Source organism: Mesoplodon mirus, assembly GCF_964341445.2.
Source record: "Mesoplodon mirus genome assembly, chromosome: 18".
NCBI lineage: Eukaryota > Metazoa > Chordata > Mammalia > Artiodactyla > Ziphiidae > Mesoplodon > Mesoplodon mirus.
Window position 1 is genome coordinate 64,392,269 of NC_138994.1, and position 23,074 is coordinate 64,415,342.

General features: G+C 42.0%; 1 protein-coding gene across 1 annotated transcript; it reads left to right on the top strand.

Annotated features, from left to right (window-relative positions):
- Positions 1 to 4,889: 4,889 nt before the first annotated feature.
- COIL (coilin) lies at positions 4,890 to 22,434 on the top strand. Its single transcript, XM_082604139.1, has 7 exons — positions 4,890 to 5,141; positions 13,027 to 14,131; positions 14,255 to 14,341; positions 15,044 to 15,091; positions 16,984 to 17,053; positions 19,725 to 19,813; positions 21,472 to 22,434. The coding sequence occupies exons 1-7, from the start codon at positions 4,897 to 4,899 to the stop codon at positions 21,580 to 21,582; spliced, it is 1,755 nt and encodes a 584-aa protein (XP_082460265.1). The 5' UTR covers positions 4,890 to 4,896; the 3' UTR covers positions 21,583 to 22,434.
- The last annotated feature ends 640 nt before the right edge of the window (positions 22,435 to 23,074 follow it).

Here is a 23,074-nt window from a genome sequence, read left to right on the forward strand (position 1 = left end):
GAGCATCCGCTTGCGATCCAGGGTGTTACATGGCAGTCTCTTCGCCGTGTGTCTTCACACCATCTTCCTTCTGTGTGTGTCTTTCTCTGTGCACTTACACGTGCTGTTCTCCCTGTATGGACTGCCCTTTTGCATGTTTTCTCTCCCCTGAACCTGACTAGTTACTATTGAGACTTCAGCTGTCAGTTTAAATGTCACTTCCCAGGGAAGCCTTTCCCAACACTGCAGACTAGGTGAAGTCTACATAGGATCTCACAACATCCTGTACCTCTACCTCCTGATGCTCATCATAATTGTTTTAAAATAATCGTTTGTGTGGGTATTTATTTTCATTTTATTTTCCTCACTAAACTGTGGACACCATGAGATTGAGGATCGGGCTGTCCTGGATGGTTGGCCAAACAGACCCTGACCATGAAGTAGTATTTGAGAGTATCCTATGAGAGCCATGCAGCCCTATTGAAACTACTCTGCCATGACATCAGAGAGGCAAACAGCCAGCATTTTGCCTTTTTCCAAGTTTGGGATAAATTATTCTTTTATTGTATGCAGGGCCTCAGAGGTACCAGCATGTTCAGGGACCTCTAAGTAATAGGGGAATTGTTGGAGAGTAAAGCACAAGGGGTCTTGCTTGGTCTGGATCAGAATGCAGCTACCGCTGACAAGCTACTAATTCAGGATTCACTCACTGCAGGCGCTGTGAACCCGGGGGAGAGGATTCGGCAGGCAGTCACATGACCAGATCTGCGGGGCAGGCAAGTTTGTTTCATAGTTTCAACAAAAGTGTTTTTTCAAGGGTAAGCTGTGACAAAGTGAAAGAGCGGCACGGACATATACACACTACCAAACGTGAGGTAGACAGCTAGTGGGAAGCAGCCGCAGAGCACAGGGAGATCAGCTCGGTGCTTTGTGACCGCCTGGAGGGGTGGGATAGGGAGGGTGGGAGGGAGACGCAAGAGGGAGGGGATATGGAAACATATGTATATGTATAACTGATTAAATTTGTTATAAAGCAAAAAAATAAAATAAAATAAAATAAAATAAAAAAATAATAAAGTATAAAAGGGACTTGACCCACCATTGTTGGCTTGGAGATGGAGGAGGTCACATGGCAAGGAATGTGGGTGGCCCCTAGGAGATAAGAGTGGCCCTAGCTGACAGCCAGAAAGGAAATAGGACCCTGTAACCTCTAGTCCTATAATTGTAACAAACTGAATTTTGACAAAAAAAAAAAAAGGAATGAGCTTGGAAGCAAATTTTTCTCTAAAGCTTCCAGATGAGAAATCAGTTTTGGCAACACCTTGATTTTAGCCTTGTGATGTCATGAGCAGAGAGCCCAGCAAAAAAAAAAAAAAAAAAAAAAAAAAAGTGTTTTTTCTCTTCTTCAGGGCTGATTTCCTGAAGGAATCGGGCTAAATGCCATAGCAATTATTTCCAAAACTCAGACAGGATGATAGCAGGCAGGGAATCATAACAAAGCCCCCCAGTCAAGGAGGAGGGAAGATACAAATGTACTTGACAAAGCTAAGTGAGAACAGGAAAATATGAGAGAAGAAATGGACTAGAAATAATTCTTAGGAGCAAGGAAAACCCAGAGAGGCCAATGCTATTTTTCATGCTCCTTATTTTCAGCTTCAGTTTCTAAATTTAAATCCTGTAGGTGCAACAACAGGAATTCAACTCTATATGTGGGGTGTATCAGAATGCACCTTGTTTCTTAAATTTCCAAACTCAGATAAAAATAAATCAGGGACCAGAGACAAATGAGTGTGCTTGAGTCCATTCTTATATGTCAACCAGGATGGGAGCTCCCACCAGTTGGCAGCAGCAAGGAGGAGCTTCTCTGCCACTTGCGCCTTCAGGTGTTGACATAGACCAAGAAAGGAACTTGGACTTCAATCCCCACCTGCCGTACCTCCCCTCCCCCACCAGAGCAGTGTCAGAGAAAGACAGCTAAAACAGAATAAACAAGATGCAGAATCTCAGACCATAATATGAAAATGTTCAGATTTCAACGTCTTCAGTTTCATACCCAGAACCAGGAAGATCTCAAACTGAAAAAAAGACAATTAATAGATGCCGACGCGGAGATAATGGAGATGTTAGAATTATCGGACAAATATTTTAAAGCAGACAGGATAAACATGTTGAAATGAATGAAAGAAAAGAAAGACTCAGCAAGGAAACAGAAAGTCTCAGCAAAGGACTAGAAGATGTAAAGGAGAACCAGAAGGAAATTTTAGAACTGAAAAATACAATTACCAAAGTAAGAAGCTCAGTGATGGACTCTACAACAAAATGGAGGGGAGAGAGGAAATAATCAGTGATCTAAAAGAGAACAATAGAAAATTCGCAATCTGAACAACTGAGAGACAATAAAGTTAAAAAAAAAAAAAAAGCCTCAAGGATCTGTGGGACTATAATAAGAGACCTAACGTTTAAGAGATTGTAATCCTAGGAAGAGAGGCTGAAAAAGTACCCAAAGAAATAATGGTTGAAAATGCCCCAAATTTGGCATGAGATATAAACCTACAGATTCTCGAAGCTGAGTGAAACTCCAGCAGGATAAACCTAAAAAAATCCATGCCAAGACACAGCATAATTAAAATTTTGAAACCCAAAGACAAAAAAAAAAAATTCTTGAAAGCAGAGAAAAGTGACACCTTACCTATAAAGTAAAGACAATTCCAAGGATAGCAGATTTCTCACCAGAAACCACAGAGGACACACTCGAGGTCCTGATAATAGGGGGAATGGTGGTGTTTTGCGCATCTCCAGAAAGGAAACAAGACTAGCCAGGTAAGCACTGCTTAGGTAACTTTCCATGTTTTGGAGTAGCAGTCTTCAAACTGGGCGTAAATGTGTCCTGAGGAGTCGCATGCACTTTCTAAGGAGAGGTAGGCCTGCGTGGTTTTAAGAGAATTCAGTTCATCTCCCTCTTTCACTGGGACTCCTTCCTACAGCTGATTACCTGAGAATGTGCCTGTGCACTGTTTCTGTTCTCCTCAAAGTGTCTTTCTCCCTCCTGACCCCATCCACATAGCCTTACAGCTCCTACTGTACGTGTTTGTTTCCACCAGCTATTATTAAATTTAGATTAACTTTACGGAAACATGTAGTGGATTCTGCTGTAAATCATGTCCATAACAGCAATCATTCATACAAAAAACGTAACAATGCCCTGAACTTGAGAACCCAGCTTCATTTTATTGGGATAAACTCTTCTTTCTTAGATGTTGATATGCTCTTCCAATTCTATCAATGAATATTTATAAACATAATTGATTTCAACTATCAGATTAAATTGCTAATAAATCTATATGTAATAGTTTTATATGGATGATTATATATGGATGATTTATATGGATGTCATATATGGATGATTTATATACAATCATCCATCTCTCTATCCATCTGTCATCAATATACAGGTCTTTGGTCATAATCCTCATTTTTATGAATTGTCATTTTTACCCCAGTTTCATCTAATTTTAGCGCCATAGACAAGGCACCTCTAATTGTAAAAGTAAGTGGTATAATAATCACTTAAATCTTAGTAGAGCCTTCCCAGATACTGAGAAAGTGAACAACTCTAGCGACTGGGTAAACACTTTCTTTGAAAGTCAGGTGATTCCCAATTCTTTGTTTTTAACCTTATTGAACCTAACTGAATTGTTGACTGAAGGAGTACTGAAAATAATTTTTAACGAACGATCTCTAGGTGATTTTAGCATGTAAGTTGGAAGGAGCTTTAAGGAATCGACTGATACAGCCAATAACATAAGTCCTTCCATTCTTATCTACGTACATAAATGAACGTGTTTTCTCAGGGCGTCACATCTATAAAAACAAACAATAGGTCCAGAATTGATGGGGAGCCCTGTCTCATTTAGCAATATCCATTCACGGAGACTTGGGCTCATTAAAAAACCCCAAACAGAGCTCCATTTATTTTATTAGTAGATATGGTCCATGTCCATTTTATTTTCTCCGTTTAATAATTATGTAACAAAATGTGTGGCGTTTTATGCTATTTTGATCAATTGTGTACCTCTAATAACAGTCATAACTCAATCCAGAAGACCTAGAGCATTAGGGTCACAGGAAAACAAAACTTAAAAAAAAATTTTTTTAAACGTATCTACTGACTGCAAGGTATTCGCCACATACTTAGTCCAGTGACCCTGGGGAAGTTACTTAACCTCTCTGAACTTTTTGGGTTTTTTTAATCTTCAAAATGGGAATAATAATAGCTCATAATTCATACCTTTGTAATGAAAACTAAAGGAGTTAATATACTATGTGGAAGAAATGGAATGGAAATTCAAGTGATGTAAAATTTCTGATTCACTTACCTAAGAGTTAATAAGAGGACGTATTTTTTATATTTTAAAATTTGCATGGTGGTAGGTATTAAACTGCTAAGGTATTTCAATTCCACTGGATACTTTTAAAAGAGTGATTAATGGTTTTATTTTAAAATGTCCATATTTACAATACATTAGGAATTACATCTTTTGCAACTCTGTATGATGAAACATTTGGTAAACTAGATGCATTGGGAGTTACGTTTTTGAAATTATTTTATGTAAATGAGCAAATATCTTAGAAGACCACAGCTGAGCAGTGCTTGTTTATCTAGAGAGTTGCCTAAATTCGGACGCTACGTAGGGCTCAGCAGGAACGGAATAAAGGCATTCCGCTCATTCTCTTCCCTAGCCCTGTCTTGAGCGGACCTGCATCAATCCCGCTCCGCCTTCTCGGCATTCACAAAGCCTGGAGCAGCCATTTGCCACCAACAGGTGGCACCCGTTAACAGGCTCCAGGGGGCGGGCCCCGAGCACGCCTCTCGGCGGCCCCGTGGAGTCTCTCGGCTTCCGTTGCGCATCGAGCAAGATGGCAGCCTCCGAGACGGTTAGGCTACGCCTTCAATTTGATTACCCGCCGCCAGCCACCCCGCACTGCACGTCCTTCTGGCTTCTCATCGACTTGAACAGATGCCGAGTGGTCACGGATCTCATCAGCCTCATCCGCCAGCGTTTCGGCTTCAGTTCTGGGGCCCTCCTGGGCCTCTACTTGGAGGGGGGGCTCTTGCCCCCCGCCGAGAGCGCGCGCCTGGTACGAGACAACGACTGCCTCAGGTGCGCGGGCGGGACGGGGGCGCGGCGGTGGGGCGCCGGGGACGCGCCTGTGCACGCCCGGGGGCGCCTCCGGCGTCTGGAGACCGAGTGTGGGTGTGGGTCCGGGTGAGGGTCGGGGGGAGCTGCGGCGGGGGGGGTGGGGGGCAGGCTGTCAAACTGCACTTCCGTGAACCCCGGAGGTTCTGATTGGTCCAGTCATTATGGGGCTCAGGAATCTGCATTGTAACGAGCATCTTTCCCCGGGAAGCTTCTAATGCACAAGGTTGGTGGACCACACTTGGAAAAACCCTGATCTTGGTTTGTGGGCAGGGCCCGCGTTTCTTCCAGCCTTGACTTAGCAAGCGCTCACTTAGCCGGGCACTGTGTTAGGTGCGCGGGGTGCCGGGCGTGCCTGAGACCCCGCCTTCCCCTGGCAGCTCGCAGGGTCAGGTGCCGGAGACCCAAGCAAACGGACCCGCAGTCATGTTTTCTTCGCCACTTGCAGCGTGTCCAATCTCAGAGCTCCTGCGATACCCCCTGGGACCGGTGGGCGTCATTCTGTGTCTCACCTGGGTTCACTTAAATAGGTGTTTGGAACCTTTTGGGTTGTGAATTGGGAAACAAAATAGTTTTAAATATGTTTTTGGAAGTTTTAAAAAATGATACTGAGATGAGTATCAAGGAGCGGTTGTGGTGTAAATCGCTCACGTGTGGCTGATTTGTCTCGATAAAATGGTAAGACACGATCATTTCAGTTCGGATTCATATCTTGGACTGATTTATTCAGGGCTTCTTTTTAAAAGCTTCATCTACAATGAAAAAAATTCTAGAGTTGTGAGCCAGGCTACTTACTTCTGCTTGCCATTTGTTGCATGTTGAATATTCCTTTCCCCAGAGTATGTCAGATTCATAAGATTTCTTCAGAGCATCAGGGAATTTAACTTGGAACAACTGCTACATCTTTGAGCATATGTGTGTCTTTCTCTCTTTTAAAAGCAGGAACGCTGATTTACTAATAATGTTTAGCTGTTTCCAGTGACAATTTGAAATAATCCAAGTTTCAGAAAGAGGTCTTTTTCCTTTTTATTCACTGTGAAATAGATCTCCATTCTCTCTGCAGTTCAGGGACTATTTAAATATTGCAGTTGTAAGGACTGCATCCTCTCCTGTTAAGTTTACTTTCTGACCTATCTCCTGTCTAATGAATTAATAACTTGCTGATGGCTAACTGCAGTTATACTTCATTTAATGAATCATCTGGAAATTAGACTCTTTATAATGCAGTCAACAATGTCAAAAGCAAACCATGAAAGCTGTTATGGGAAATAAATACAGCACAGTGGCAGGCAGAATTCCTCCAAAACACCAGAATGCACAATTGCATATGGCAAGAAATACCTCTGCAGCTAGCTTCAGTGGTAAATGGGGCAGACCTTAGGAAGAAGTTGAATTTGGAAAACTTTTGTATGTTTTTGTGGTTTCATGTCCATAGTCATTCTCTGTCTTCCCCCTGACAGACTCACTTTTCTTCAGAGCTACAGAAGAAAACAATTTCTTTTCTCTAAGGTACCCAATATTGTTGGAGTAGACCAAAATAACTAGTTTTGTGTTTCTGTATATTATCTTCTTGTGTCACGTGGAGTGGATAATTATCCGACTGGATAATCATACCAGGTTTTGCTGCTAAGTGCAGAAGATGGTTGAGAAAAGAGATCATCGTGGAACACAAGTGGTCAGGGAATTTCACAGTACCTTGAAGGTTGGATAGCCTCGTACAGTTGTGGAGGCCAAAGCTGCCCTGACTTGGTGAAGGGATGAGTTTGACCGGCAGAAAAATTCTGTTGGGATTGCCAGGAGTGATGAGAGAGCTCTCATGAGGAAAAGCGGAGCCTGGTTGTGGGAATCCTGAGAACCAGCCCTGGAGGCGCGAGCATCTCCACACTTGTGTGCCACGGCCACTTCCTCACATCCCCTTCTTTTAAGCCCCCAGAATCTGACTTCCTCTGCCCCCAGGCTGCTAACATGGAGCTCCTCAAGGCGGTCTCCATCTCCCCTGGGAGGAGGAAGTGCTCCCATTTGCCTGGAGCCCCATCCGTCTTCTAGGGCTGCTCTAACAAAACACCACAAGCTTAAGCAACCGAAATTTCCCTCTCACAGTTCTGGAGGCTCGAAGTCCAAGGTGCAGTGTTAGCAAGTTTTGTTTCTTTCTGAGGCCTCTCTGCTTGGCTAGTAGGTGTCTCTTTTTTTTTTTTTTTTTTTTTTGCGGTAAGCGGGCCTCTCACTGTTGTGGCCTCTCCCATTGCGGAGCACAGGCTCCGGACGCGCAGGCTCAGCGGCCACGGCTCACGGGCCCAGCCGCTCCGCGACATGTGGGATCTTCCCGGACCGGGGCACGAACCCGTGTCCCCTGCACCGGCAGGCGGACTCTCAACCACTGCGCCACCAGGGAAGCCCCGGTGTCTCTCTTCTTACTGTGTCCTCACAGGACCTTTTTTCTGTCCTCAGAAAAAGGCACGTGACCTGGTGTCTCTTTGTGTGTCCAGATTTTCTCTCTCATAAGGACACCAGTCAGATTGGATTAGGGCCCGCTCTTAACGGCCTCATCTTAACTTGATTACCCTGTCTCTAAATACAGTCACATTTAGACGTACTATGGGTTAGGGCTTCAGCATAAGAATTTTGAGGGGACACAGTTCATCCCTTAACACACCCTGAAGAGAGCTTCACAGAGGCCTGGCTGCAGCACCTGGAGAGCGACCAGCTGGAGTGAGATCTCCCTGTTGAAGAGTCATTCTGTGAGGAAACAGAATGCCTTCTCTCCTCTGTCAGTCTTTTGACTCTGCGGCATTTAACACTGATTACTAACTACTGGACATTAGAGATGAGCTCTCATTCCATGTTGCTGTGGTCAGTGGCTCCTTGGATAGCCAGCCAAGCCCCTCTTGACATGCCTGTGAGGCTGGCAGTGGGAGTGAAGAAGACAGAGCGTCTGAGCCAGGCTGAGGGCAGTTTGGTTTCCTGAAACCTCGGGAGCCAAAGGAGGTACTTGCCAGTAAGGCTGCCGATCCTTGTGCAGCTCTGGCTCTCTTGACGCTCAGTCTCGTTTTGTAGCGTGCTGATGGTTTTGGGGATATAGAATACGGAGAGCTCTTCTCTCATGTTCAGGAGCGTGTTTGTCCAGTGCCCATGGGTGAACAGAGACCAGTGGAAGTTAGGCCTGGGCTGCTTTCATTGTGGAACATTCATAGTCCCTTCCTAGTCTTTTATTAAAACAAAGCAAACAAAAAGGCTTATTGTTAAAAAAAAATTATACTTCAAAATAGTTCAGGGTACAAAATCCCTTATTTCTTTCTCACGTACTCTTCCTACACCCCACTCTCCAGAAGTATCCTCAGTTAAATTTGGAGTGTCTTTTCCATACATATGCAAACATATATACTTACCCTTTTGAAATACACATGTCATTATAATATACATTTTTTCCTGCACCTCACTTTTTTTTACCTAACGTATCTTGGGTATCTTTCGTTTTAGTATATACGATATGTGATGCAATCGCTACGTCATTCTTTGTAAATGCTATATTATTCCTTTGCATGGCCATGTTAATTTATTTAACCAGCCCCTTATTAATGGACATTTTAGGTTGTAATCTTAGTTTGACTGGGCTTCTATAATAAAAATACCATACACCGGGTAGCTTATAAACAACAGAAATTTAATTCTCACAGTTTAGAGGCCGAGGAGCCCAAGATCAAGGTGCCGGCAGCCTCATGGTCTGGTGAGGGCTTGCTTTCTGGTTCACAGATGGTACCTTCTTCCTGTGTCCTTACATGGTAGCAGGGGACTAGGGAGCCCTGGGGGTCTCTTTCATAAGGGCGCTAATCCCATTCATGAAGGCTTTACCCGTATGATGTAATCACTTCCCAAAGGCCCCATCTCCTAACACCATAACATTGGGGGGTTAGGATTTCAACATATGAATTTGGGGGGAACACCAAAACTTTCAGCCCTCGGCAGTTGTCGTCTGGTTTTCACTGTTACATACTGCTGTGGTGAGTATTCTTCTATATCTTTGTGTACTTGGGCAATGATTCAGTAAGATACATTCCCAGAAGGGGTACTCCTTGGTCAAATTTTAAAATCTGATAAGTACTGTCAAGTTGGGCTCCAGAAGAGTTGTACAGGTCTGTATTTATACCACAAATATATGAGTTACTTTTGTTCAATATTGTGTGAAAGGTAAGAGAGCAGAGTGATGAAGAGCTCCGGGTCTGGAACCAGAACCCTGGATTCACATCTTGGCTCTATGACGCATTAGCTGTGTGCCCTTGGTCAGGTGACTTACTTCTCTGAAGGTGGTGATGCAGGGCACTGCAAGCAGCAGCTAGACAGCGGGGAGGCTACAGGGAACAGGTGGGACCCAACGAGATGGCAGGTCCCTGCTTTCACCCTCTGTTGAATTTCACCTCCGTTTGACGGGACAAGTTCATTAAAACCCATCAACTCCTGCCCTCAGAGGACCAGCAACATTCACTGTATGAATACAGATCAGAGCTAACATTGAGAGAGCACTTGCTCTGAGCCCAGCCCTGCTCTACATACACATGACAGCTCATTTGAGCACTATACTTAGTACTCTTACCCCCATTGGTACAGATGGGAAACGTTGAGGTAACGATACTTTAAAATGTTAACTAAAGGCAGAAGAAGGATTTGAATCCAGTCACTTTGGCCTTGGCAGGCAATGGCTGATGGGAGTGGGGAGGTGTCAGGCAGTGCAGAGGGCATGTCTGTATCTATGTGTGATAGAATCCTAGAGGTGAGCTTGCAAATTTAAAGGGAATACCTCGCATTTTGATACTAGTGCCCAGTTTGCCCTGCAAAGAGTTTGAATGAACAGTGGAGAGTCTGCTTTAAACATTTCTTGGGATCACGCCTCTTTCATTGCTAATTACACAGGTAATTCACTTTTCTTTGTAAAAGGACAGCTAGATTCACTTCTGTTTGTAAAAGGACAGTTACATTTGTTGTCTGTGATCCAAGTGGAGAAACGAAGCACATTGCCAGGGAAAGTGTCCACCCTGAAAAGAATGGTAACTGAGCAGACCCAGGTGAAACGTTTCTTGTTCTCTGGATGGTGTTTTGTTTCTGTCTTAATATGTTCCAAAAACTGACATTATTCTCTTCAGGAGTGGCAGATAGCGAGGCTTCAGCAATCACAGGTCGAGTATCCACGGATCCACAACCTTCAGAATGGGTGAGGTGATGACAAGCGCTGCTCTGGGCAGCATGACGCTGTTGTAGGCTCCTTTGAAAGCCAGGGGCCCTGCCTACACGGGATGCAGCACGTGCAGCGTTCCAGTGAATTAATGAACCACAGTGACTGAACAGAAGGTCTTGCATCCATTTTCAAAGTGTGATGGAAAGTTTGATACTAATTGTCATCTCAGAATTGAAACTTGAATCAGAGCATTGCTCCAAGTGAAAACAAACTGATCAAGAACGTTATGGAAAGTTCCATATCCAGGAAGTTCCTAAGTCGTTCTTAGATTCACAGGATGCTTTTGCCCATTTAAGAATTACTTTCTTGCTGCTAGGTGCCAAGGTCCACAGCTGAGAACAGGGGGTAGTGACTTTTTATTTAAGTCCCTGCTCTTTCAGAGTTCTATTTCTCTCTTCATCCTACTCCTGGTATCAGTAGCTTTTACTTTATCTTCATTTGTATGTGTCTGTGTATTTGTGTATTCTGAAGAATAATTGAGGATTTTTTTCAACTACCACATTGAGATAAATCCACAGGATTACTATACCTTAAAAAAATTTAAAGAATGCCTATAATCTATCTTATTACTCACCAATTGTACTTTATTTTCTATTTTTTAAAAATCAATTTATTTATTTTATTTATTTATTTTTGGTTGCGTTGGGTCTTCGTTGCTGCACGCGGGCTTTCTCTAGTTGTGGTGAGCGGGGGCTACTCTTCGGTGAGGTGCGCAGGCTTCTCATTGCAGTGGCTTCTCTTGTTGAGGAGCATGGGCTTGAGGCCCGTGGGCTCAGTAGTTGTGGCTCGCGGGCTTAGTTGCTTCGCGGCATGTGGGATCTTCCTGGACCAGGGCTCGAACCCGTGTCCCCTGCATTGGCAGATTCTTAACCACTGTGCCACCAGGGAAGCCCTGTACTTCATTTTCAAATATGATTGTCCACATCTTTCCCTGGTCACTAAAAGTACTTGATGAAAGATACAGCTGGATGTAAATGTATTGAAATAATAATGTATGTTTGTAGGAGACATTTTAAAAAAATTATTTATTTTATTTATTTTTGTCTGTGTTGGATCTTCATTGCTGTGCATGGGCTTTCTCTAGCTGTGGTGAGCGGGGGCTACTCTTTGTTGCAGTGAGTGGACTTCTCATTGCAGTGGCTTCTCGTTGCGGAGCACGGGCTCTAGGCATGTGGGCTTCAGTAGTTGTGGCATGTGGGCTCAGTAGTTGTGGCTCACGGGCTCTAGAGCGCAGGCTCAGTAGTTGTGGCGTACGGGCTTTGTTGCTCCATGGCATGTGGGATCTTCCTGGACCAGGGCTTGAACCCATGTCCCCTGCATTGGCAGGCGGATTCTTAACCACTGCGCCACCAGGGAAGCCCCAGCAGGCATTTTTAAACACCCACTATGTGCTTGACATTGACGACACCCACTCAGCCCTCTGTCACTGGGCTGTGCCTATTAGAATTAGCTGTTGCCAGTTCATGGAGGAACAGAATTCCTTTCCTATAGTAAAATGATTTTGGATGAACTGTATATTAGTCAGAGTTCTCCAGAGAAACAGAAACAATAGGAGATGATATAGATATAGACATAGCTATAGCTCTAGGTACAGAAATGAGATTTATTATAAGGACCTGGCTCATGAGATTATGGAGACAGAGAAGTCCGAAGATCTGCAATCGGCAAGCTGGAGACCTGGGAAAGCTGATAATAAAATTCCGGCCCAAGTGCAAAGGCCAGGAAAGCAGATGGTGTGTTTCAGTCTGATTCCTAGTCTGAGGCAGGAGAAGTTCTTCTGACGTCCCAGCTCAAAGATAGGCAGGGAGGGAGAGCGAATTCCCTCTTGCTCAGCCTTTTATTCCGTTCAGGCCTTCAGTGGATTGGGTGAGGGCCATTCACACTGGGACTGTCTGCTCACAAAGGCAGTCTATTTAGTGTACAAATTCAAATGTTAATCTGATCCTGAAACACCCTGACAAACATGTTCAGAACAATGTTTAACCAAATATCTGGTCACCCCAGGGCCTAGTCAAGTTGGCACATAAAATTAATAATCACCAAATGTTATGGAGTTTTACGATGGCTGTCAGTACCCCAGAGAACATAAATTATAAATTGTTTGGTGTTTTCCTAAATTTAAACAAAATAAAAATGAAATTTGATTTTTAAAAAAGTAGCTTATGGTTAAAAACAAAAATGGATAGTTAGCATTATCACCATTTAGCGTAGGCACATAATGTAGTGGAAAGATTGCGAACGTTGACGTTAGACAAACAGGTTTGAATCCTATTTCTGTGGCTAATTAGCTGTGGATCCTGGGCAGTTACTTGTCTGAACCGTAATTTTGTGATCTGTTTTAAAATGAAATTACTTCATGGTGGTGTTTAGATTAGAGAAAATCTATAGAAAATGTTTAGGATGCAGTAGTTGATCGATAAATAAAACTAGTCATTTGAAAGTTGACCGTAAGTGATGCCATATAGGCCATTTTGTTAAAAAGAGTCTTTTGTCCTTAAGCGATTTGACATTTTTTCATTGCCTGATGACAGTGACAGTTTGCAGTCCTCTTAGTATATAACTACATCCTGGAGACATGCTTATGAATTACTTCTAAAGCTTTCTCTCTTGTTCTTTTGATAGAGTTAAATTAGAAGAGAGAGGAGTTGCTGAGAGTCCTGTAACAGTTAGTAATGGTGATAGTACTCGTTTATTACCTAGAAAAGCAAAGAAGAGGGCATATAAGTTGGAGGAAGATGAAGAAACTGAACTAGATTACAAAAATTCAAAGAAGCGTTGGAAGAGGCATGAGAACAATAACAGTGAGAAGACCTTGGATCTAGAACCAAAAGCTGTCACAGATCAGAGTGTGAGTAAAAAAAACAAGAGGAAAAAGAAAGCCACATGTGGTGTAGTGGATGCTGATGGTGGAGAGACCGAAAGAAAATCACCAAAGAAAAAGGAGAAATGTGAATATAAAAAGCAGGCAAAGAGTCCCAAGTCTTCTAAAGCACAGTCAGTGAAAGAGTGGACCATCCTGAAGTATAGTCCTCCAAAAGGTCCTCCTGCTGGAAACAGCCTTGTGAAAGCCAAAAGAAAAGGTGGCCCAGGCATTCGTACAAAAGAGAGTCCCGACTCCTCCTCAGAGTCTGAGTCTTACCATGAATCAACCAGTGATGGTCTCAGCAATGTCATCTTGGAGGTCAGACATTCCCCAGAGAAAATCTCGACTGAAGTATCACAGGAAGGCTCCTCTATGAAAACCACAACTGCAAACAAAGGGGCTGCAAAAACCGGTTTTACCTCTACCCCCATCGAGGGCAAGACCTCCCGAGCATCATCTTCTAGTTCAGACTCTAGTTCAGAGTCAGATGACCAATGTGTGATGTCCAAGAGTACCCCGGTGTGTGCTGCAGATTTCTTAAAGACTGTAGGTCTCTTTGCAGGAAAACGTTGTCCAGGGCCATCCTCCCAGGTTCCAAATGCTGCCGGATGGAAGCAGTCGGACTCAAATGGTGGCAGACAGGCCCTTGGTCCTCCTCCCAATGTGACTCTCCCCATCACTTTGGGAAGAGGTTGGAGTAGGGGAGAGGACCTTCTTTCTTGGAAGGGAGCGAGGGGTCGGGGTATGCGGGGCAGAGGTCGAGGACGAGAGCACGCCGTTCCCTGTGTTTTAAATAGAAGTGCTGAGTATCAGAAGCAACAGCAGTTGAATGAAATGGTGACAAACTCCTCCACTGTTATCCAGGTAAGTAGTATTTATCGTGAGCTGACCTCTTCCCCTTGCCTCACGTAGTGTTTCTGGAATTGATGTCATGGGTTCACAGTTTCTCACTAGTAACAAAATCACATGACTCATGCTGTTTTTCAGAATCCCATAGAGACACACAAGAAGGACTACAGTCTCTTACCGCTTTTAGCAGCCGCCCCTCAAGTTGGAGAAAAGATTGCATTTAAGGTATATTTTTAAAAAACAATAGTCACAACAAAAAAGATTATTCCCCCTCTAAATAAACTTACTCATTAACATGTCAGGTTACATTTATATTTATAAGTTAATATAATTTATATTAATAAAATTTCATAAATTTATTAAACTAATTTATATTATATCATATTTATAGTAACTCTTCCTGGATCATATCTTTCGCGTTCTCTTGCCTAGCATGTAGTAGGTGCCTAGTAATTGTTTTCTGAATGAGTAGAAGTGGCTCAGCCTGGTGTCTGGAACATAGCAACTGCTCAATAAAAAAAGCCTCTATGGGCTTCCCTGGTGGCGCAGTGGTTGAGAGTCTGCCTGCCGATGCAGGGGACACGGGTTCGTGCCCCGGTCCGGGAGGATCCCACGTGCCGTGGAGCGGCTGGGCCCGTGAGCCATGGCCGCTGAGCCTGCGCGTCCGGAGCCTGTGCTCCGCAACGGGAGAGGCCACAACAGTGAGAGGCCCGCGTACCGCCAAAAAAAAAGCCTCTACATATCACCCCAGAAACCTCCCAACCCCCAAAAAAACTTTCCTACTGGAACCCCTGTTTTGCCACAGGCTCATGGTAGGGCTCCCAGAGATGGAGTGGGCACCCCAATACTGCGTGTTTTGTTTTCTCAGGAGTGGGGGAAAGGAGCCACAGGGCATGTGTATTTGTGAGTTTTTTTCTTCTTTTTTAGCTTTTGGAACTAACATCCGATTATTCTCCTGATGTTTCTGACTACAAGGTAAGGTTCCTTATTTTAAAGTAGTCAAATGTCAGTACATTAAAGAAGCTAAAGTCATGTTCAATACTGCTAATATGGATAACATGGAGTTTTATGGAGTAAATAATGTCATAAAGTAGAAAATAAAAATATTTTCAAAATGTAAACTTTTTGATAGTATCACTTTGAAGTCTCCCAATGTTATTTTTCTTAATACTTGGGAAGAATATAGAATGAGAATGACAAATTTAATTTTTTTTATTACTCATTTATTTCTAATCAGCTTAGATACACAAAGTTACTTGAGTACCCCTCTCCCATGATCCTAAACTTTGAAAGAGAAAAATAGATAGCACTCAGCCAGAAAATTTGATTATTTTCAGCATAGGAATCTATTTCATGTATTTATGAATTACTACTGGTTATTATCATCTAATATGGTTTGTTTTGCTTTACCAGTTAACCACAGGTTATTCACAAATACTATCCTTGGAATTTACTCACTTAATACTTGTATGGGACTTCATATTGGCATATGAACTTTATCACAGTTCAGTAAAAGTTTGACGCAATCAGTAATTACACGTTTCCTTCCCTTTCTCACCCATTCAAAATTTTGCTGAAAATCTTGTTAAAATGCATACTTTCTTATTTTGATGTGAGATTCAGAATGTAAGTCCGTTTTTTTAAGGGAATAATTGATAACGTTAATATAGTAATACAGATAAGGTATAAGAAGATTTGATTCAATCTGAGTTGATCCCTTGGTAGCCTTTTAAAATAGGGGTAAGAATCTTTCTTCAAAAGCAGGCTAGAAGAAGAATCAGTTCATGAAGGGATTTGGTTGGTTAGTTCTGGGTAACTGGTGTTTTATCATCTTTTTCATCTTAGCCCTTTAATATAGGTGACCACATAACTTATATAAATCAGAACACTTGTGAGTGAAAAGGATGAATATTGTATTAATAATTATACTGAAAGGAAATGTAAGTGGACCTGTCTTGGTCAAACCAGGATGTTTTTTCACCCTACCGTAGATGACTAATTTAATTCTGTGGTACATGAGGAAACGGAGATAAACATGAATTGGTATGTCCCACAGCCTCTACCAATTGTTGATTCTAGATGATACTGATTTTTTTAAAACTCATATTAAATGGATGTTGGTCATTATAGTTATCATCTTGGTAAGCTATTTGCTTACTTTATTTCCCAGTGTTTTTAGAACTTTTTTGAAGTTGCTTTCAAAACCGTTTCAAGGGTGAAAATCAGTACCACTTTTTCGCTTTGATGTCAAGTACTGTTATCCAGCTAGATCATGGCTTTATTCATTAAGCTTGTCTTTAAAAGTCAAATCTACCTTCAAAGAATGTAGTCTCCTCAGCCCCTAACCTGTCTCATTTGTATCCGTAGGGTTTTAATTTATGGAGGTGACTGAGTGATGACACAGAGAAGTCAGTGCTACTGAGAAAGGAATTTATTACTTACATTTCCCGAGAGAAGAGGGGGATGCCACACCAGGCAGGACCACAGGGGGCAGCACCTGGTTGTGGCCGGGAGGCAGAAGCAGGAGGGAGGAGCTTTTCTTGGGGTTTCCTTGGTGTAGGCAAGGCAAGGTGAGGGAGACAGCTGAGGATCAGCTGGTCTGAATAAGTAGCAGGCTGTGGGCTATAGGGGCTGTCCCTGTTTGGTACCTGTTCCTGGGATGATTGAGACCAGGGGAAATGCTGGCTTGGTATGTGGGAGTTTTATTTCAAATGCATGTTGATCTATTTAAAAACTTTTTTTGTTGAGATAAAACCCACATAACAAAACTCACTATTTAACTGTTTTAAAGTGTGCAATTCAGTGGTTTTGGTGTATTCATAATAGTTCACATGTTGATTTTTGACTTGGACTTTTGTTTTTGAAAGGAAGGAAAAATATTAAGCCATAATCCGGAGACCCAGCAAGTAGATATAGAAATTCTTTCATCTTTACCTGGTGAGTGTTCTAGAAAAGAATCTGGTAATGTAGACTCTTCACATCTACACTGGTTTCTAAACAGCTTTCACACACAGGCGCTGCTGTCTTCCTTGGCCCCCATGGCTGCCTGGCGCTCTGCATACCTCTGTCAGCACAGAGTGGCCGGGAGGGTGGGTGCTGCACTCCCGCAAGTGGAGGTGGGTGTCTACTAAGAGTTGTTGGGTTTGTTCCCAGAGCTGTTAGGCGAGTTGTTCTTGTTACTGTAGTTACGTAATTTCGTAAAATTACATAAATTGATGAAAATTGATGGCAAAAAAAAATATGTCTGTGAAACCCAAGTTGAATGCTGACTCAGGATTGTTACTGAAAAATTCGCTTTTGAATTATATGTGGTGGGTCAGCTATAAGAGATTGGGAGGAATTTGGTAAAAATCTGGGAGGAGTCTACACTTACATTGTGTTGCCAGCTTTTGTATTCTTTTTTTTTTTTTATTCTTGCATCACTTAAAAAAAAACCCTCAAAACTCAAAAATTGTGGATATTGCATATATACATTAAGGATATGATTTAAAAAGAAAGACAGCTCTAGTTGGTGGACTCATAAGACCTGCTAGCTCTGTTTCCAAAGATTGGCAAATGAGCATACTTCTGTGTGTTACGTCAAAATAAAATGTCTCACGTGTAAGTGTCTCCACACGCTCACCCGTTATCTTAAATGGTTCCCTGCTTTATCCCTGATTCACCCCACCCATTATTGGTTCTGAAATCCTGGAATAAGAGGGCTTTTACTGTATATGGCTTAACTGGGGTTGTGTCTGCAGGGGTCCCTGGCCAGGGAGTAGAGATCTCTTGTTCTGTAGCAGACTCGAAGGAATTAATTATTTTCTGTTCGTGTTTAAATAAGGTAGTGAGTAAAAGAGTCAAAACTCCAGTACATAGAAATCATTCAGAAAGGCTTTTCAGAGAATTCCCTGGCAGTCCAGTGGTTCGGATTCAGTGCTTTCACTGCCGGGGCCCAGGTTCAACCCCTGGTCGGGGAACAAAGATCACACAAGCCATGCGGTGCAGCCAGAAAACACACACACACACACACTCACACTTCCACTGGTTTTCCAGCTTTCTCTTCTGATTAGGTTTCATTTGAAGAAATCCCCCTTCTTTGGAATGGTGGACAGAGGTTTGTCCATGGTCAAATTTTGTGGTCACAGCCTTATCACTTCTTGTCAGGTGATTGACAGTGATGACATCCAATTAGAACTTTTCTTCTTGGGAGCATCGAGAAACACTTTATCTGTTTTCTAGCAGAAGTACAGGTAGTCCTCACTTTGCATGGTTCTAATATACATGAATTCCAGTTACCATGGTGTAGTTAAATGAAACCAGCTCCCCGGTGACATTGGTCTGTTAACTCTTAACTGTAAGTAACTGTAGAGCACTGCCAGCTCTCCCGTCCACAAATCACTGCATAAATAACACACGGCCATATGATTAGTGACAAATCACATCACTTCTTTCAAAGTCTGTTGGTGGTTGGTCACTGTGCATCTGTTACTCAATTCCCACAACACAGCAAAGCGTGTAGTTGTGCTGCTTCCTTGTCTCTCGGTGATAAATCCACGTGACACTTGACAAAAATGGATAATTGAAATAGGGAATTGGCCAACAAAGATGAAAGCACAACAAAGAAACAAAAAGTGATAATGCTAAAAGTGACATCCAAATCGAGTTTAAGAGAAATCATAGAAGAAGTAGCTCACTGTGGGAATGTTGACATTGAGCTTTATGTGAGCTGCTTGACATCAACGAGGAAAGTGGTTGTGATGAAAGGGATGAGAATGTCCTAGAAGTGACATCAGCAAAAACTTCGCAAAACTGTGAAAAAGAAACTCTCAGAGCTATTTCATGACGTTAAAAGCTCAAAGAATAACAAACTGAGAGGAGTATGACAGTTATGTAAGGCGTAGAAAAGATTCTCACTCTGTACTGTCGTTACATGACAAGAAGGTGAGCACTGCTTAAACTACCCTCGATAAGTTTCTTACAAAGACATAGAACACTTTAATTCTCAGTATTTCTGTTTTAAATTAGATCAGTGTACTACATAAATAGTAGTTTTAGTATTTTTTCATTTCCCTATAAAGGTTTTAAAGTTTTGACCAAAAATTTTAAAGATCATGAGACAATCATAAGTTTTCCCATTGATTAAGATTGTTTTGCGTGATTTCAGCCTGCATGGTCACTTTAACGGCCCCACCCTACCATGTAAAGTGGGGACTGCTGTATTACCAAGTAGTAAGCCTGTGTGATTTCTGAGGATACAGCAAGATATAAGAACTTTGCAGAATTTACATTACCTTCCCTTGTTGAAACATACCAGTTATTTTGGGGATTATCTTGTGGTTACACGTTCTTTTCCGGGATTACTAGTGGTAGTGGATCAAGCTCATTTCTTTTTGATGAAGGAAGGATTGTCACTGATCAATAGCCGAGAAGCTCCTGTCTTTTGATGCAGGGTTTTCAAAGGCTCTCCCGTCCCTGAGCACTCCATACTTTCATGTGTGTCGCCAGCCTCCACATCAATGGACAGTGTGTTTGTGGTTGTTTTTCTAATGATATGAATTCCCTGTAGAGGAACATTTCATTACTGAGAAATGACTTATTGTTTCTCCTTCCTACCGTCTGCTTTCAGCCGTGAAAGAACCTGGGAAATTTGATTTGGTTTATCACAACGAAAATGGAGCTGAGGTAGTGGAGTACGCTGTGACGCAGGAGAAGAGGGTAGGCACGCTTCTCTTCTTGGGATTGCTTGGTTGTCCACTCTCTTGACTGGCTACTGGTGGCCTGGAAGGTGATACTGCAGCTTCCTGAACTGCCTGTAACAAAATCATAAAGGATCTCAGCCTTGGGGATCTCTGTCGTGCCTACAGGGTGGCTATAACTGTGCCAAGTGCCAAGTTAGGGTGCCATCTTGAACGTCAGAGAGCCTCTAAGACAAGATGCACAAATAAATCTTATTTAAGAGCATATAGTTGCATAAAATCAGTTTTGGGAGTTCCCTCGTGGCCTAGTGGTTAGGATTCTGGGCTTTCACTGCCATGGCCCTGGTTCAGTCCCTGGTCAGGGAACTGAGATCCCACAAGCCATGTGGCATGGCTGAAAATCAAAATCAAATCAAATCAAATCACAGTTTTATAAGGGTGTCAGTAGAAAAGAGTAGCATTTTAAAAACTTTTTATTGAAAAAAAAAGTACACATAAATGTACAGCTTGGGCAATTTTCACCAATGAACATACCCCATGTAATAACCAGCACCCAGATCAAGAAATAGCACATGAGCAGCCCCTCCAGAAATCTCCATCACGCCTCCTTGCACTTACCTCTCAAATGTTAACCATGATTCTGACTTACAACAGCACAGGTCATTTTGAAGAATGATGTAAAATGATGAATCTGTCTTTTGATTTTGTTTCAGTCCTTAAATTTCCATTTTAGGAAGTATATGGTTTAGAGCTTTATAGGCAGCCAGACTTCCAGAGTTGCTGGAATGGCTGCCTCATTAGAGTATGGTAGCATTAAAGTGAGTAGAATTTATATTTAAGAAACCACTTCTTAAGGTGTTTATACTTGAAATGTTATGATATTATTCTGAGTTTTAGTATTGCAGAGTCACGTTTTATCTGAAATGTGAATTTGTGGAAACCCTAAGCAGACTATGTTTTGCTTTGTCTTTGGGGTAGATGCCACTCAGGGATTTACTCCAAAAGCACATTTTTAGGGTCTGTGGTAGGCTCAGCAGATTTTGCCCAGTCTCCTGTACGTCTTCATTTGCAATATATGCAGCCCCACTTTTTTGTTGAAATTTATTCTTGGAAACTACATTGGAAAATTAAATGTTGAAGGCTTTCCTCTTGGAGGCCTTACTAAACAGCGGCCTGAAGTAGGGCCTGTAATTACCTTTTTTGACACTAGATGGCTCTCATTATTCATATGGCCAATGTTAGCTTTGCTTTCTCTTGGTAAAATGTGAAATACCTCCTGTTTTTAGGTAGCACAGGAAAAGAACTACAGGGCTGCACAAAAGGGCATCAACAGTATAGTGATAACCTTCCTGGGCCACATCTGCCTCCCGGGAGGTCTGTGGGCTGCCTTTCCACAGAGGCTTGTTGGGCAAATCCTCCTGACCGTTGTAACCAGCTACCCTCCCCATACAGCCCCTGCTCTAAATCAAAGAAAGATGAAATATGTTTACTGTAAAAATTTAGCTGCATTCTAGGTAAACAAGACCTTCTGCCCTAATTGAACTGAGTTTACTGGGACTCAGATTACTCCAGGTCTTCAAGCATTCTGCACAAATGGAAATTGACTTTTTAAATGACTAAAATTCATACGACCTCAAAATGAAGTCTCTAAACTGAATATTTTCTGTTTTTCCTCAGATCACCATTTTTTGGAGAGAATTAATTGATCCAAGACTGATTATCGAATCTCCAAGTAACACAAAGTGCGGAGCTTCCCTGAGTATGATCTCTCCACCTCATGGTTTATAAATGTCTTATCTGTGAAAGTGACTATAACCTGAACTTTTTTTTTTTTTTTTTTTAAAGAAGATTTGAGAGTTGTATGCATTTTTGGTTATCTTTACCGCATAGGAAAAAATCTACCTCATCATTTAAACTAACATGGGTGTTGCTTTTTTAGACCTTTTTTTTTCCCTGCAGGCTTAATTTTAGTAACAAAATTCAAAACATGACATTCTTCAGGCATTGTTTATAAAGCAATATGTATGGTTTCTTCTCTTTTTTATTTTTTTTGACCATCAAGTAGCCATTGTCAGTAGGAGTTTATAATACCAAGTACAAAAAAGTGCTGCATTTCTTGTCTCAGTAAGTTTTATTAAGTAACATTTTAAAACGTGAAAGCATGTTACTTGACTTAACTTTTTAACATTTAAGACGTTCCATTCAATATGGAACATCTTATACATTTCAAGTATTTTATACTTGTAATTGTCAAGAGTTAACCAGTGGTTGGGTTTATTGCAGTTGGGTTTATGAGTTAAGGAATCCTTTCATACTCTTTTCAACTTTAAAATGAAGGATTCTTCGGGCCTGTGGAGAGCAGTGGAAATAAGTATGTGTGCCTGGGGAAGAACTGGGCCTCCACTCGGGGGGAGAGGATTTACTGTGGGCTCAGACCAGGGTTATCTTGCTACAAGATCCCGAGCACCTGGCTGAGTGTGCTGGAGGGAGGATCTTGAACAGGAACTTCCTTTTCTGTTATTATTCAGCACAGAACTAAAAAGGCTAAAATATATAGTGTGAAAATTGTTTTCTTTTAACAAAACATCAGATCCCTCCTTCAGCTTTGCAGATTTTTAAATAAAATCATATTGAACTAAACTTCCGTGCTGAGTCATCTTGTTCGGTTGAGTTTTGCAAATTGCTGTCTTGTTTTATAATAATGCAAAAGATTAAACATTTCTGGAACAAGGTTTGCCTTGACTAAAGACTCTGTTGTTGCAAGGTTTAGTCCAGTGGAGTTTGTTAGATTTGGGAGCTATTGGACCAAAGGAGATGCTGTCCAGTTTTAATTTGCATGACATTGATGTGTATCAAAGTGTGTATTTATTGATTTGAGAGGTATGACTTCAGAAAGAGTGAGATTAACACCAATGGTGGAATCTTGGCACTGGGTTTCTCGTGTCAGCATGCTTTCTTTCCAGCGTTTGGAAAACAAGACAAATAGTAAAGGCGAACAGGTGCATGAAAAAAAAATGCTCAACATCACTAATCTGGGACATGCAAATCAAAACCACAATGAGATATCACCTCACACCTGTTAGGATGGCTCTTATAAAAAAGACAAGAAATAACAATTGTTGGAAAGCGTGTGCAGAAAAGGGAACCCCTGTGCACTATTGGTGGGAATGTAAATTGATACATCCACTATGGAAAACAGTACGGAGATTCCTCAAAAAATTAAAAGTAGAACTACCATATGATCCAGCAATTTCACTTGTGGGTATTTATCCGAAGAAAA

What these genes read in the sequence shown, in the direction of transcription:
- COIL (XM_082604139.1), top strand. Translation starts at nt 4,897, where the DNA reads ATGGCAGCCTCCGAGACGGTTAGGCTACGCCTTCAATTTGATTACCCG. An exon ending in CGAGACAACGACTGCCTCAG is followed by an intron (nt 5,142 to 13,026) that starts GTGCGCGGGCGG and finishes TTCTTTTGATAG; the next exon opens with AGTTAAATTAGAAGAGAGAG. An exon ending in ACTCCTCCACTGTTATCCAG is followed by an intron (nt 14,132 to 14,254) that starts GTAAGTAGTATT and finishes GCTGTTTTTCAG; the next exon opens with AATCCCATAGAGACACACAA.